Source organism: Podarcis tiliguerta, assembly GCF_965153285.1.
Source record: "Podarcis tiliguerta genome assembly, chromosome: 7".
NCBI lineage: Eukaryota > Metazoa > Chordata > Lepidosauria > Squamata > Lacertidae > Podarcis > Podarcis tiliguerta.
In genome coordinates, this window is record NC_139540.1 from 11,705,206 (window position 1) to 11,719,888 (window position 14,683).

General features: G+C 42.8%; 1 protein-coding gene across 4 annotated transcripts in view; it reads left to right on the plus strand.

Moving 5' to 3' along the window:
* CYRIB (CYFIP related Rac1 interactor B) overlaps positions 1–14,314 on the plus strand; it is a 56,136-nt gene extending 41,822 nt beyond the window's left edge. For all 4 annotated transcript variants that reach the window (XM_083450687.1, XM_083450688.1, XM_083450689.1 and 1 more), the window contains exons 4-13: positions 4,310–4,392; positions 6,677–6,798; positions 8,102–8,207; positions 8,623–8,759; positions 9,854–9,931; positions 10,047–10,163; positions 10,744–10,823; positions 12,523–12,649; positions 13,083–13,153; positions 13,461–14,314. In XM_083450687.1, coding sequence (XP_083306813.1) covers positions 4,320–4,392; positions 6,677–6,798; positions 8,102–8,207; positions 8,623–8,759; positions 9,854–9,931; positions 10,047–10,163; positions 10,744–10,823; positions 12,523–12,649; positions 13,083–13,153; positions 13,461–13,524 — 975 coding nt within the window. In that variant the 5' untranslated portion in view covers positions 4,310–4,319 and the 3' untranslated portion in view covers positions 13,525–14,314. The remainder of the gene's footprint in view (positions 1–4,309; positions 4,393–6,676; positions 6,799–8,101; positions 8,208–8,622; positions 8,760–9,853; positions 9,932–10,046; positions 10,164–10,743; positions 10,824–12,522; positions 12,650–13,082; positions 13,154–13,460) is intronic.
* The last annotated feature ends 369 nt before the right edge of the window (positions 14,315–14,683 follow it).

Consider the following 14,683-nt stretch of genomic DNA (forward strand, 5'->3'; position numbering starts at 1 on the left):
CTGTGAAAGTAGGTCAAGTTGGAAGCAGCCTTTCTCTGCGATTCCCACAACCTGGTTCCACAGGGCCTGAGAGAGCTGTTTGCTGATACCATAGAAACCGCTGGGAGGCATTAGGAGACGCTAAGCAAGGGCAGTCAAGAGTCTTTAGTACACAACCACTAGAAACCGAAGCTGGCAAAAAGCATTTAAATTTGATGCATTATTTTTAGGCCCTGGAAGGGATCCTCGGTGTAATAATCTGCTCTGACTAGTGGTGTGGCTTCACACGGCTGCAGGCGTTAAATGGGCTGCAGTTCCTCTATAGAATAGCATCAGATACTGAAAGTGAGCCCAAAGAAATAGACAAAAGCTAAGGATTAAAGTTAAGTAGAGACATGTGTTTTGAGCTTGGGGGGGGGGAGAGAATAAGCAAGCCTTTTTTGATTTTTTTACAAACAGGAATTATTTACAATCCTTAGAAACTATTCTTTAATATGTGGCGTTCATATATTTCCCCCCTCTGTTACTGAACATCAGCAAAGGACTGTTCAACTTGATGAGATATGAAAAGATGTCTCTGCTCATTCTAATTGATTTCTCAAGTGGCATCAAAAAAGGATGATACAGTTCATTGCCATTATTTGTACCAGTGCACTGTTTGGTTCCCGCGGTTGCTTGCTTTGTGTGTTTGTATGTCTTATGGCCAGAACAAATTGACTTGATAAGCAGAGCAATCCAAGCCCCCTTCTCCTGGCTCTCCTGGCTGAGCTGACCTGGGACCCGCTAGATTCCAAAACGGTGTTACAGTGGTGCCTCGCAAGAAGAAATTAATTCGTTCTGCAAGTTTTTTCGTCTTGTGAATTTTTCATCTTGCGAAGCATGGTTTCCCATAGGAAATGCATTGACGGTTTCCCATAGGAATGCATTGACGAATGCGCAAGACGTTTTCGTCTTGCGAAGCAAGCCCATAGGGAAATTCGTCTTGCAAAGCAACTCAAAAAACAAAAAACTCTTTCGTCTTGCGAGGCATTCGTCTTGCGAGGCATTCGTCTTGCGAGGTACCACTGGACTGCCATTGCGCACCATCATCTGGGTGGTACTAGCAGCAATAATGACAGAAACGATCATAAAACAATAGAATCTCAGGTCACATAGCAAGAATTGCTGGTTTTTCAAATGCAATATGACAGGTACATTGAATAGCTTTTTAAACTCTTAAGAAGCCACCAGACACAACAACACATCCCCTTCCTCTCCTGCTTTTGCAGCCCACCATGCCTGTCCCCACTCCCCGAAATCTGGAAATTCATTCTGCAAGGCAGCTGACCTCATTGGATGTTATTCAAGAGCATTTGCTGGCAGGAGATGAAGTGACTGGTATATTATGTTAGTGAGGCTCTTCCCTGCTTTCCCTTCCCCCATGTCAAATAAAGCAGTATTCTTAGGTAGACTGCATCACATCTAATAGACATCAGCTGAACTTTAATTTTTCTTCCAAGGAGAACTCATGGGAAGCGGGCTTAGAAAGTGAAATTCTTATAGCTGGATACGAAAATGAATTAAATTGTCACTGCCAGGTTATTTTATTTATTAAATTTATATGCCACCCTTCATCTGAAGATCTCAGGATGATTCACAGCATAAAAATACAGGATAAAAGCACAAAATGCATCCTAAAAGCAAAATGAAGAAGAGAACAAACCAGTAACCCCTCTCCCCTCCCAGACAATTCAGGTGTGGACTTTAAACATTAGGAAGAACTTCCTGACAGTAAGAGCTGTTCGACAGTGGAATTTGCTGCCAAGGAGTGTGGTGGAGTCTCCTTCTTTGGAGGTCTTTCAGCAGAGGCTTGACAACCATATGTCAGGAGTGCTCTGATGGTGTTTCCTGCTTGGCAGGGGGTTGGACTCGATGGCCCTTGTGGTCTCTTCCAACTCTATGATTCTATGACTGTTGAATTAGTGGAGGGAAAAAATTGGTGATGCTGTGATGTATTTGGGGAATAAATCTATCTCGGTATGGTATGGCAGTCTTTGTATTGCAGGGCCTTCTGAAATACAAACTTCTGCTGTAAAAACACCCAAGCTTACAGCCTTGCCAGTTTTATTGAGGGCCAAGTACTTTATCCTTCACACACCAGTAATTGCTTTTTGAACAGACGATTTCATGCACCGTTCAAGCTACACTCTGCTGGCTTTCCAAGAATATCTTTCTTTTCAACGTGATACCTTGGAGCACAGACTTGACATCTTGTTAAACTGTCAGCACTTGAGATTCTTAGATCTAAAACGAGGCGTTTCTGCGGTGCCATCCATCTTAATGGACCTGTAGCCCTTTTCAAAATGTAATAACATGCTTGCACAAAAATGGCCGCCGACCGTTGCGTGGTTGAAGCAGAGCAATTTTTGTAGTGAAGTGTCCAGACTTGATACAGCAGAAAACTATGTTTTATCCCATATGTCTCAGGAAATATGAATAAACCCCTAGTGTTTAGTTTCCTACATGGAAGGAATCCTTTGTCAAAAGAAGAGTTTGGTCACGTGGAGCTCGACTTGCATTGTGAAGAGGTGCAATCTAGATATGTGTTTATTCCCTCAGTGAGAACTAGGCCTGGGTTTTGTGCTGCCATGAATGACCGGAACTTTTGCAATTCTGCTCTTGGTATATTGTTGTGCTGCGGAGTTCATATGTCTGTGTGGCAGTTACTTTGTGTTCATTGGTTTGCATTCTGCCTCTGCGTTTCAAACCACTCAGCTACATTAGGACTACCAACTGTCGCCCTCAAGAAACATTTTATTGGCTATAATAAAAGCACAAACAATCAAATAACAATAGACATGACCCACCTTTCCCTACCTAGCACAATTTTTCTTAGGTGGGGGAGGGAGTTCTAGGGAAGTAGAACAGGTAGACCGCCTCTCCTGGTATGCCCCACGGAGAGCCTCAAGGTCCATAAATAGCAACACCCTAGTGGTCCCAGGCCCTAAGGAAGTTAGATTGGCTTCAACCAGAGCCAGGGCCTTTTCAACACTGGCTCCGGCCTGGTGGAACGCTCTGTCTCATGAGACCAGGGCCCTGCAGGATCTGATTTCTTTCTTCAGGGCCTGTAAGACAGAGTTGTTCCGCCTGGCCTTTGGCTTGGAGCCAATTTGATTCCCTCCCTCCCTCTCTTTCTTTTTTCTTTTCCTTCTCCTCCTGCGATGAGGCTACATTTTTATATTTTAATGTTCCATTATTTTAATGTTGAATTTTATTTTTGTTTTTAAGTTGTAATCATTCATCTTGTTTTTATTATTGCTTGTAAGCCGCTCTGAGCACGGCCTTGGCTGGGGAGGGCGGGGTATAAATAATATTTTATTATTATTATTATTATTATTATTATTATTATATACCAGGGTTTGGCAAGGCTTACTGGGCATGGGCCTGGTCACTCCCGTGGAGATCCACCGTGGGCATGTCCACAGCGCCGAAAATCGCTTCTGCGCATGCCCAGACACTGAAAATAACACCTGTGCAGAAGCGATTTCCTGCGTCTGGCCATGCGCAAAAGCGATTTCCGGAGCCGCGGAAGAGAGGTGCCGCGCTGCGTTGCGCCGGTTTAGCGCAGCGTGCGGGGACTCGCTGAGCGGGCGGCTCGGTTCAAGGATGGCTTATGGGCCTTAGGTTGCCAACTCTGGCATATACCAAGAGAAGAGAAGACTGAGTATAGAAGAGAAACGGAAAATGCTTTTAAGGTATTGCTGGGTATCTGAAATGTTCTTATAGAAATGGGGAACCTGCAGCTTTCAGATGTCTCTGAACTACAACTCACACAATTGCTGACCATTGGCCATGCTGGCAGACTGGAGTCCAACAATGTCTGAATGGCCGCAGGTACCTCACTCCCATTTCAGACTTGGAGTTTTGAATCCATTAAAATGAAGCAGAAAAGGCTGTCAAACTTTGCTATCATCCATAGATATTCTGAAGTGAAACAGTGTGAGAAGAGGGTGCCTGCGAAATACAGTCATCCACTACAGAATTGGATATTTTGAAATTCTAATTTATGAACAGCGTATTATGGGCATCTGACTTCTATGAGTACAATTGGGGAGCCACATGGTGTGAGATTTTCTCTTGCTTTCTGATGGATGTTCTTCTGTCTGCTATTGGATAGCCCACTTTTCAGCTGTTGGATGTGTTGGGAAGTTGGAAACAATACTTCATTGCTTGGATCATACCAAGAATTGAAAATACAGGAGTACCTGGAAAGTTAATGCATTTCCCCCCTGTTAATCTCCTATTCTTTTTAAAAAGAAATATTCTTTGTCTTTTCTCATTGTCTCAACAGGTACCTTAGCATGGGGAACCTTCTTAAAGTTTTGACGTGCACAGACCTTGAGCAGGGACCAAATTTTTTCCTTGACTTTGAAAGTGAGAACATTTAAAAAGATATTTATCTTTTATCTTGTGCCCTAAGTAGTCCAAAGAGAGCCTACCAGTTAGACTCACTTTTGCATGTACTTTTATTTGTGTGCATGTTGCTGCCTCTTTGTAAACACAGCACCAAGTTTGGGAGCAACTGCAGAGGTAGCATGTGAATGAAGGGGGTCCAAGTAGTTGTTTTTATAATTTACAATGTTTAATATCAATTTATACTTACTGCTGTGAAAATCAGATGCTGCTTTGCTTCTGGGCCTCCTTTGATGAAGTCATAAAAGAATCTGCCTGTTGCCTTATGCCTTTTGCATCTTAACACCCAGTTCAGAAGTTCATATCTCATCTGAATCCAAGGGATGCACAAGCCTTTTGTCTCAGATGTAGCTCCTTCATGGCACACCTGGGGGAGCCAGAAAGTCTACAATTAACCACAGTTTCCCTTTTCATCTGAGTGGGGAAACTATGGCTAGCAGCTTCAGAACAAGCCCAAGGTCTTAAACCACAGTTTAAACTTTGTTTAAGACTCTGACTTGCCCCCAAGCTACTTCCGAGTTCAGATGAAATTGGAAACGGTGATGATTTATAAGGGGGTGTTTGAACGGTCCGTGGGTTCAGGCAAAAGGCCTGTGAATATCAATGGAAATTAAACGAAGCGGCAAACGTTTGATTGCAGTCTGTGAGTTTCTAGCTCACACTCAGTTGCATGTAGCTTCAACATTGCTTATTTTAAATGGTGATTAAGATCTGTTTAGAATCGCCTTTCCTTAAAGGAGGTATCCTAATGCCACATGTATTCAATGATGGAACTGTTTTAAAATGGTATCCAACTTAAGTCAGGACTCTGAGCTAGATCCACTGAAGCTAACTTAATTTGATTTCATATGCATTTTATTTCATGATTACATGAGCTATCTTGTTAGGGCTATGCCCTAAGAAATGGCCTTTTTATAAGGATGCAATAACAGCAACAACAGCTTTTCCCACCGAAAGCATCTCCCTTGCGGTAGAAAGTATAATTTTGCTGTTAAACAGAGAAATTTTCTAGAATGGCATGTGAATTCCAGATCTTAAATAAGAGTTGGTATTCAACTAGATTTTACTCAAGAGTAGACTCACTGAAATTAAAATTAGCTGAACCCAAGGGTCTTGTAAAACTTAGCTGAATGCCACCCAAGGAATTTTTAATAGAACAGATGCTGTACCAACATGGATTTGAACAGTATTAGTATCTGATTTTGTATTCTACTCCTAAATGCCGCTCATGACATCTGACCAAAGGTCTGTGTGCGGCTTTTATCCAGCTAGGCACCTTCTCTTTTTCACCTGGAGCACTGATAAATAGCCCAGTGCCCAGGACTCAAGCCCTGTACACAAATGCCACACAGTCCACATACCTGTTGGTATTATTTCATAGGTGCAAATGAGCCTACCTTCTGCTGAGCTAGGCCTTTGTTCAATCTAGCCGAGTATTCTGTACCCTGACTGACAGCTGCTCTCCAGCATCTAAGGGTCTTTCCCATCACCTGGGATCCTTTTAATGGAAGATGCCAGAGATTAAACATCAGGCCTTTTTGCGCAAAGCATTTGCTCTGATCTGTGGCGCTTCCCTTCTGGTGTGTTGCACGACAAGGCTGATTAAAATTGTAGATGCCTATTTATTGATTTTGGATATTTAAAAAGATTACTCGGCTTACTGATTCTTCGCCTCATGTTTTAACACAAAACCAGTATACAGCTGATAAGGAGGTTCCTCACTTGCCCACAGCTGTGATATTACTATCCACATTCTGTGAGCTCTTGCTTCATTTCCACCTCTTCCCAAAGCTAGTAAGCCTATGGTAAGGTTGCCATATTTCAAAAACTGAAAATCCGGACACAAAAGTTTCAGGAAATCAACACTTCTGGCATGGGTTGCCATACACCCGGGTTTTCCCAGACATTTCACCAATTTTCGGAAATTCTGCCCAGACTCTATTTTCAATGGGCAAATCCCGGATATGTCAGCCCTAACCTATGTGTTTCTCTAACCAGAAGGCTTTTACTATGTGGATTGTGAAAGGCTGAACTGACCAAAGCTGTTTTGACAAACAAGGCTTCTAGATATTCCAGTTGCATTTAGACATAATGCACAGATTGCAAGTATATTTTGATAGGAAAAATAAACCCAAACCATGTATATACATTTAAACACTACTTTCAGGAGTATATTCAAGCATGTTCAAGATGTTGAAAATTGTGTAACTACAAATATGATTTAATATGCTGTCGTGTTGTTTAGATGCTCAACCTACAGAATCAGAAAAAGAGATTTATAATCAGGTAAATGTAGTGTTAAAGGATGCAGAAGGAATCCTGGAAGACTTGCAGTCATACAGAGGAGCCGGTCATGAAATACGAGAGGTAAAAAGCATAATTGGATGGAGTATTTTGTAATCAATTTAGTGATGCTATGTATCATACTTTGCATTAGTGATTATGACCTTAATAAAGGTAAAGGGACCCCCCCCCCGACCATTAGGTCCAGTCATAAGCAACTCTGGGGTTGTGGCGCTCATCTTACTTTATTGGCCAAGGGAGCCGACATACAGCTTCTGGGTCATGTGGCCAGCATGACTAAGCCGCTTCTGGTGAACCAGAGCAGCGCACTGAAACACCGTTTACCTTCCCGCCGGAGTGGTACCTATTTATCTACTTGCACTTTGACATGCTTTCGAACTGCTAAGTTGGCAGGAGCAGGGACCGAACAATGGGAGATCACCCCGTTGCGGGGATTCGAACCGCCGACCTTCTGATCGGCAAGGCCTAGGCTCTGTGGTTTAACCCACAGCACCACCGTCCCATATGACCTTAATACGGATCAGTTAAAGGTTCAGTTTCTGCCAGAGTCTCTATAACTTTTAAATAACAGTTTGTGCACTACCAATAGCATGCTCTATGTGCAAGTAATTTTTACTATCATGTTTTAACTGTGCTCTCGGCAGCCCTGAAACAGGTCATTTTGGACCCTTTCCAGATAATCAGATTTATATTGCAAACATGCAGCGTGAGTGTTTCTCACTTGTTGCACCAACACCCACATTTTCTTTCCTTGGCGCCACAATTCTATTTCAGGGTATCTCATTTCCCCTACCTTTTAACCACCTGTAATATTTAGTTGCTGGGGGAATCCGTCACCCAGATAGTGCCTGACATTCTTCTGATATTGTTGCATGACATGTAGTTGTGCAGGTAGCTTGGGCTGCACCATTGCTCAGCAGTGGAACATGATGACTGCATACAGAAGGCTCCAGATTCAACCCTTGGCATCTCATGTTAAAAGGAGACCTCTGCCCTGAGACCTTGGGGAGCAGCTGCCAGTTGGTGGAATAATGATCTGACAATAGTATGAGTCTCATTAATCAGCAGTGCAATTTCCCTTCTTCCCCCCGCTCTTTCCTTTGCAATGAGGTGATCCTCGTTCTCCACGCTGCAGGCTATTGACACGAGAGTGAGACTTGTGTACTGTGAGAGCTTCATCTAGGCTTTTTTTTCTCCCCGAGCTCCTCTAGGGATTGTGCATGGTCACACAGAACAATGTCTCTGTTTTGTGGTCTTATGACTTGGTTGTCCCATGCTTTTATATGATTTAAATGTAGAGAAAACTATACTGTAAAGCAAACATTATTATAAAGCAAACATCCTTGCTCATGTTTAATTGTTCCAGGCAATACAGCATCCCACTGATGAGAGGCTCCAGGAGAAGGCATGGGGTGCGGTTGTCCCTCTAGTGGGCAAACTAAAGAAATTCTATGAATTTTCTCAAAGACTTGGTAAGTGTCAGTAGTAACTGTTTGATTGATTTGCTCTATAATATTGTATGATCTACCATGTAATTAAGGCCAGGATCCCACGGTGTTAAATATTTTAGCATGGTAGAATTTGTTGATATTACTGCTAATGACTTGTATTGCTAACTTACTACCTACACAGAAATGTTGACATTTACTGCTAATTTGGTGGGTTTGGTTTTTGTTGTTTGTAATTTCTAGTCTAATGTATCTTGGAAGCAATATAAACTGCTTTTGAGGAAGGTTGAAGGACTCTCCTTTTTTTAGGGCAGATCACTGGCACCTAGGATTTTATAACACCTCGATTGTGGCCTGCTTTTGTAATCATCCTGAACGACAGGACATTCAACACATTCACACTGTTTTACATAACTGTCCTCCTTGTTCTTGCGTACAGAAGCTGCATTACGAGGTCTTCTTGGGGCTCTGACAAGCACTCCATATTCTCCCACGCAGCACCTGGAGCGAGAGCAGGCTCTTGCCAAACAGTTTGCGGAAATCCTTCATTTCACACTCCGTTTTGATGAGCTGAAGGTAAGTCCAGAATTATCCCCGCATAGCGCTTGTCCAAACTGGACGGTCGCAAAGCAGCTCTGATCCGTGTTACAGCGTTGCACAGTGCTTGTTTGTCCATTGATCCAATGTTGCTGTAAACAAATAGAATCATAGAATCATAGAGTTGGAAGAGACCACAAGGGCCATCGAGTGCAACCCCCTGCCAAGCAGGAAACACCATCAGAGCACTCCTGACATATGGTTGTCAAGCCTCTGCTTAAAGACCTCCAAAGAAGGAGACTCCACCACACTCCTTGGCAGCAAATTCCACTGTCAAACAGCTCTTACTGTCAGGAAGTTCTTCCTAATGTTTAGGTGGAATCTTCTTTCTTGTAGTTTGGATCCATTGCTCCGTGTCCGCTTCTTTGGAGCAGCAGAAAACAACCTTTCTCCCTCCTCTATGTGACATCCTTTTATATATTTGAACATGGCTATCATATCACCCCTTAACCTCCTCTTCTCCAGGCTAAACATGCCCAGCTCCCTTAGCCGTTCCTCATAAGGCATCGTTTCCAGGCCTTTGGAAATCTCTTTCCATTTCTGCTCCTGGATGGCAGCCAAGGACTGTTAACCCTGATCTTACTAATTGTTCAAGCTTGTCACATCACTAAGGACATAAGAAGAACCCTGCTGGACCGGAACAGAGGAGCATCTTAGTCCAATTTCCCATTCCTCATACTGGCACAAAATGCTGGAGGTTCTCCATGCAAGGACAGTACGGCCGTACCTATAAGCATCCAGGCAGAGCTATCTGTCCTGCTAACAGCAGTGACTAATGCTTGCCCGATTCAGCTGCTGCCTATTCCATATTATGGTATTAGGCAACACACACGAAATCACATTATGTCTTCTGTAGTATTCTGGATATTTAATAGCCTAGTTATGCAGGATTCTGCCTTGACAAAGTAATATTTAGGATCCTATCCTAGACCACCGCTTCAGTGCAGGACCTCAAGATGCTAGCCTCATTTCCCAGGTCTTCACAGAACTGAAATCCCTGGCCCCTTCAGAATGGGTTAAGGTATGATGTGCACTTGTCACCAATACATCCTCTCCCCCCCCCCCTTTTCTAGATGACGAATCCCGCAATTCAGAATGACTTCAGCTACTACAGAAGAACCTTGAGTCGTATGAGGATCAATAATGTTCCAGTAAGTACCCTTCTGTAGAAGTGAAGAAGGTATTTCTTTGTGACCCTTGTACCACTTACTCTGTTTATTCAAAACCAGTGAAGATTGTGATTTTTAAAATTTTATACTTTGGTAGGCAGAAGGAGAAAATGAAGTAAATAACGAATTGGCCAACAGAATGTCTTTATTTTATGCCGAAGCAACGCCAATGTTGAAAACCTTAAGCGATGCCACGACAAAATTCGTTTCAGAGGTATGTGCGTGAATAGACCTCCTTGTTAGGAAAACTGTGGAAAACACAAGTGTGTTGCGTAAAACTGGCTTGTGCTACTGACAAGACTCTGTGTTACAGACTTTTGGGTGCATCTTAATGTTGAATTTCACATGTCAGCTTATAGAAGAGAGGTTTCGGAATTCAGTAAATCTTGTGACTCGTCATAGATGGCAGCATCTCAGCGCAACTCAGTAATGCGCAGCTAAAGTTTGCTCCCTCCCTACCCCACAACAACTTGTCTGCCTTTTGCACTTGGCTCCTAAAACTTGTCACTGAAGCTTCTTCACCAAGGGGAAGAATATTACTCTCAACATGATCAGTGTTTCTCAAGCTTGGGTCTCCAGCTGTTGTTGGACTACAACTCCCATCATCCCTACCTAGCAGGACCAGTGGCCAGGGATGATGGGAGTTGTAGTCCAGCAAGTTTGAGAAACACTGGTCTATGCCAGTAGGTAGCAGTTCTCCAGGGTTCTGAACAGGAGACATTCTCAGTCCTACTTGGAAAAATGGGTTGCTTGCTTGTATTACAGTAACTATGTATTTCTTATGCCAATTACAGAACAAAAATTTGCCTATAGAGAACACCACAGACTGCTTAAGCACCATGGCCAGCGTTTGCCGAGTTATGCTGGAAACCCCGTAAGTACAGAGGCTACTTCAGAAATAACTTTTGATCAAAACACCATTTTATTTATTTGACAAACATGGGCATCTCCCTAAGCATAGCCTCTTTGTTTTTTACTGAGAAGTTTCAAACACCAAGAAGAAATCATACTCTGATCACGATAAGCCATAGATAGTAAATCACAAATTCAGAGTTAATTTGCCGAAGGTATAAACAATTGGAGGAAAACCAGAACCTAGAATTAAGGAAGAATAAGATAAGAACCTGGTAGTTCCTTTCTGTTATGTACCCAAGTGCAGGACTGCAGTCGTCTTGAACTAGTAAGAAACTTTTGTAATGTGGCAGATAGAGGAGGGAAGGGGCTGGAGAGTCTTGGTCATTGTAGACCGTGCATTATACAGAGCAAGGAGTGGAGCCAAGCCTGTTTTCCTGAATTGGACCATGCCATTTTCCTGACTGAACACATCTGACCCAGATGTTCGGGTCAGGGAAGGAGCCTGTGCCCCACAGGGTGGGCTGTGGAGAAGCGATTCCTGCCATAACAGTCTCCCAAGTGCATTTTACTTTCTTCCACAGAAGTGGCTGCTACTGATAGTGCTCCTTGGAGATGACAGATAGGGTGCTCTCTCTGAGAGGTCTCGACACTTCCAGTTTTGTAGCGCCTTTTTCAGATTAAGCTGGACATGCGCCAGATTGCTAGTTCTTGCGGGAACAGTTCTTTTTAATATTTCAACACCGGAATGTATCGGAAGGCATCTGTACACTTTGGGAAATGGTTTGATCTCATGCATAAATCAGGAAGATATAAGAACCTGGAGCGTACTTTGCCTTCATCTTGAGCCTCTTTTCCAGGGTTGACCCCCAGTGCTTGATCACCCTAACCTGCCACAAATGGTTATTGTGCAGCCAGGTATGGTGGGTGGTTTTAGCAAGGCATGTTGCGCTGTTAGGGAAAGGTAGGAACGAAACCTCAGCACCAGGCTTCAGGATTTGCAGTTGGGAAGGAAGAAACTTTACCCTGAGAAGGCTGTTACTTTTGGGGATGACATTCAGCTGAGACACTTGCTCTAGTTATCTCTTGCTTGGACTACTGCAATGCACTCTATGTGGGGCTACCTTTGAAGGTGACCCGGAAACTACAACTAATCCAGAATGCGGCAGCTAGACTGGTGACTGGGGGTGGCCGCCAAGACCACGTAACACCGATCCAGAAAGACCTACACTGGCTCCCAGTATGTTTCCGAGCACAATTCAAAGTGTTGGTGCTGACCTTTAAAGCCCTAAACGGCCGTGGCCCAGTTTACCTGAAGGAGCGTCTCCACCTCCATCGTTCTGCCTGGACACTGAGGTCCAGTGCCGAGGGCCTTCTGGCGGCTCCCTCACTGTGAGAAGTGAGGTTACAGGGAACCAGGCAGAGGGCCTTCTCAGTAGTGGCGCCTGCCCTGTGGAACGCCCTCCCACCAGATGTCAAAGAGATGAGCAACTACCTGACATTCAGAAGACATCTGAAGGCAGCCCTGTTTAGGGAAGCCTTTAACGTTTAATAGGTTATTGTATTTTAATGTTTTGTTGGAAATCGCACAGAGTGGCTGGGGAAACCCAGCCAAACGGGCAGGGTATAAATAATAAATTATTATTATTATTATTATTATTATTATTAAGAATTCAGCTTTGGATAATCAAGTTTACTGCCGTGTCTTGTTAAAATCCCAGAGAATACAGAAGCAGGTTCACCAACGAGCAAACGGTATCGTTCTGTCTGAGGGTGATGGTGGGCGTCATCATTCTCTATGACCACGTGCATCCAGTAGGCGCGTTTGCTAAAACGTCAAAAATTGATGTAAGTTCTGGGGCTGAGTGAATTACCCTTCCTCGTGGTGGGCCAGCTGGGTGGGGTGGAGGCAAGAAGGAAACACAGAAGATAATTCATTTTTAAAATATGTATTTTTTAGCACATCTGCCTGTCAATAAAAATGATGCTGATGATTCAGTGCAAGTTCCCATATTATGCCAGCTAGGCTGCACTTGTGTGAAAATGCTATTTATATGAATCATGGGGAGTGTATCTATGGCTGCCTTGGCTTCCTTCGAGGGCTGTTGTTTTAAAAGTTATTGCCGCCCCACTGATTGAGCTAATCGTATTGACATGAGGGGCTGGATCCTTTCTGAAAAGTGAAATTGCAGGTTGTGTCATGGTTACGTCCAACGCCGGTTTGTTGTGAATTAACGTGTGTGTCCTGTCCCCCCCCCAACCCTTTTGCATTGATTTCCAGATGAAAGGATGCATCAAAGTTCTCAAAGACCAGCCTCCAAACAGTGTAGAAGGCCTTCTAAATGCTCTCAGGTATCTAGCTTTTGAACGTGGAATCACTGTAAGTGCCAACTCTTCTTTCTTGGAAAACAGTGGTTAGCACTGGTAAATAAGGACTACTGGTACAGTGTGAAGGCAGGTACAGCATTTTAGAATTTTTCAAACGCCTACGTACACGGGGATTCAGCAGGAAACACCCAGCCCAAAGCTTCCCTCAACTGCACTGCCCCAGGAATGCGCTCTTGTTTCCAAAATAGTCTTTTTTAAGGATCAGACTGTCAGAGATGTACAAGGCCATAGAATCATGTGGTTTTTACACACTTTTATTTTTCCTTTTTAGGTACACAACAAAACATTTGAATGATGAGACTACCTCGAAGCAAATTAAATCTATGTTGCAATAACAGTTACCTGGAAATTATGCTCTGCTGTAAACAGTATTCTGCAATGACGGAGATGCACAGATCTTTTTTCTTTTTTTTAAGTGATTGCAACTACTATCTTGTTCAGTCTTGCTTTTGATTTTTCTCCTCTTCTTGTCTTCTCCATTTAAAAAAAAAAAATCACGTTCTTGTTCTTGAGTAAGCTGATAACTTCTTTTCTGTGCCAAAATCATCGAAAATTTTATCAACCCTGGGAGGTGATTTTTTTATTTTATTTTTTATTTTGCCTTTCAGAATGGCCATTCTGTGGCAGCTAATTCTGCATTGCGTTTTGGATTTCTCTGGACTGGAGAAAGTTCTGTGACTTGAACTAAATATTTTTAAACGTGGTTTTTTTTTCTTTTTTTGAAAAACTAATATTTAATATTGCTTCTTGTGCATGGCGAAACTGCCTATTTCTGCTATTTAAAAAGAAAGAAAGAAACTCTCAGTGACTTCATTTTGTATTGCAGCTTTTTTATGTGCAACCATGAGGAAACTTAAGAGCAGATTTGTTTAAATTAACTGTGTTTGTACAAATGGTACCCAACACACAAAGGTTTTTTTAAAGAAAATAAATAAATAAATGAGTAAAACTGTTTGTTTTAAAAAGTTAAGTTTGCATTTTGACTCATTTTTGTAAGGATGTCTGTTGTATGTTTAATAACTAACGTTTAAAAAGAAAAGTGGTGTGTGCGTAGCCAAATTACGTATGCATGTTCGTGTCAAATGATTGGCTGTGGAGACAACAATAAAAAACGGCTTTCATTTTTCTAAGTGTGATTTGTTTTACCAGTGTTGTTGAGAGGCCTGTGGTCAGTAGCCTTTTGCTAGGTCCCTGAGTTTTAAAAATGAACCCCCATGGAACTGGGTCCTGTGTGTGTTTTCTCAGAAATAAGTGTTGATGTATTGGGTGCTGCTTACTCCCAGGTAAGCATAGGATTGCAGCCTTAATGTGCGCTGCTCTGTTCCAGAGAAAGTTAGTCATAACAAAGTCCCCTTGAAACCAAAGCAGCACATTAGACGTTCCTAATTGCTTTCTTTGGAACTTAGCTCATCTGGTTAGAGCGTGGTGCTGATAACATCAAGCTTGCAGGTTCGATCCCTGCAAGGGACAGCTGCATATTCTTGCATTTCAGGT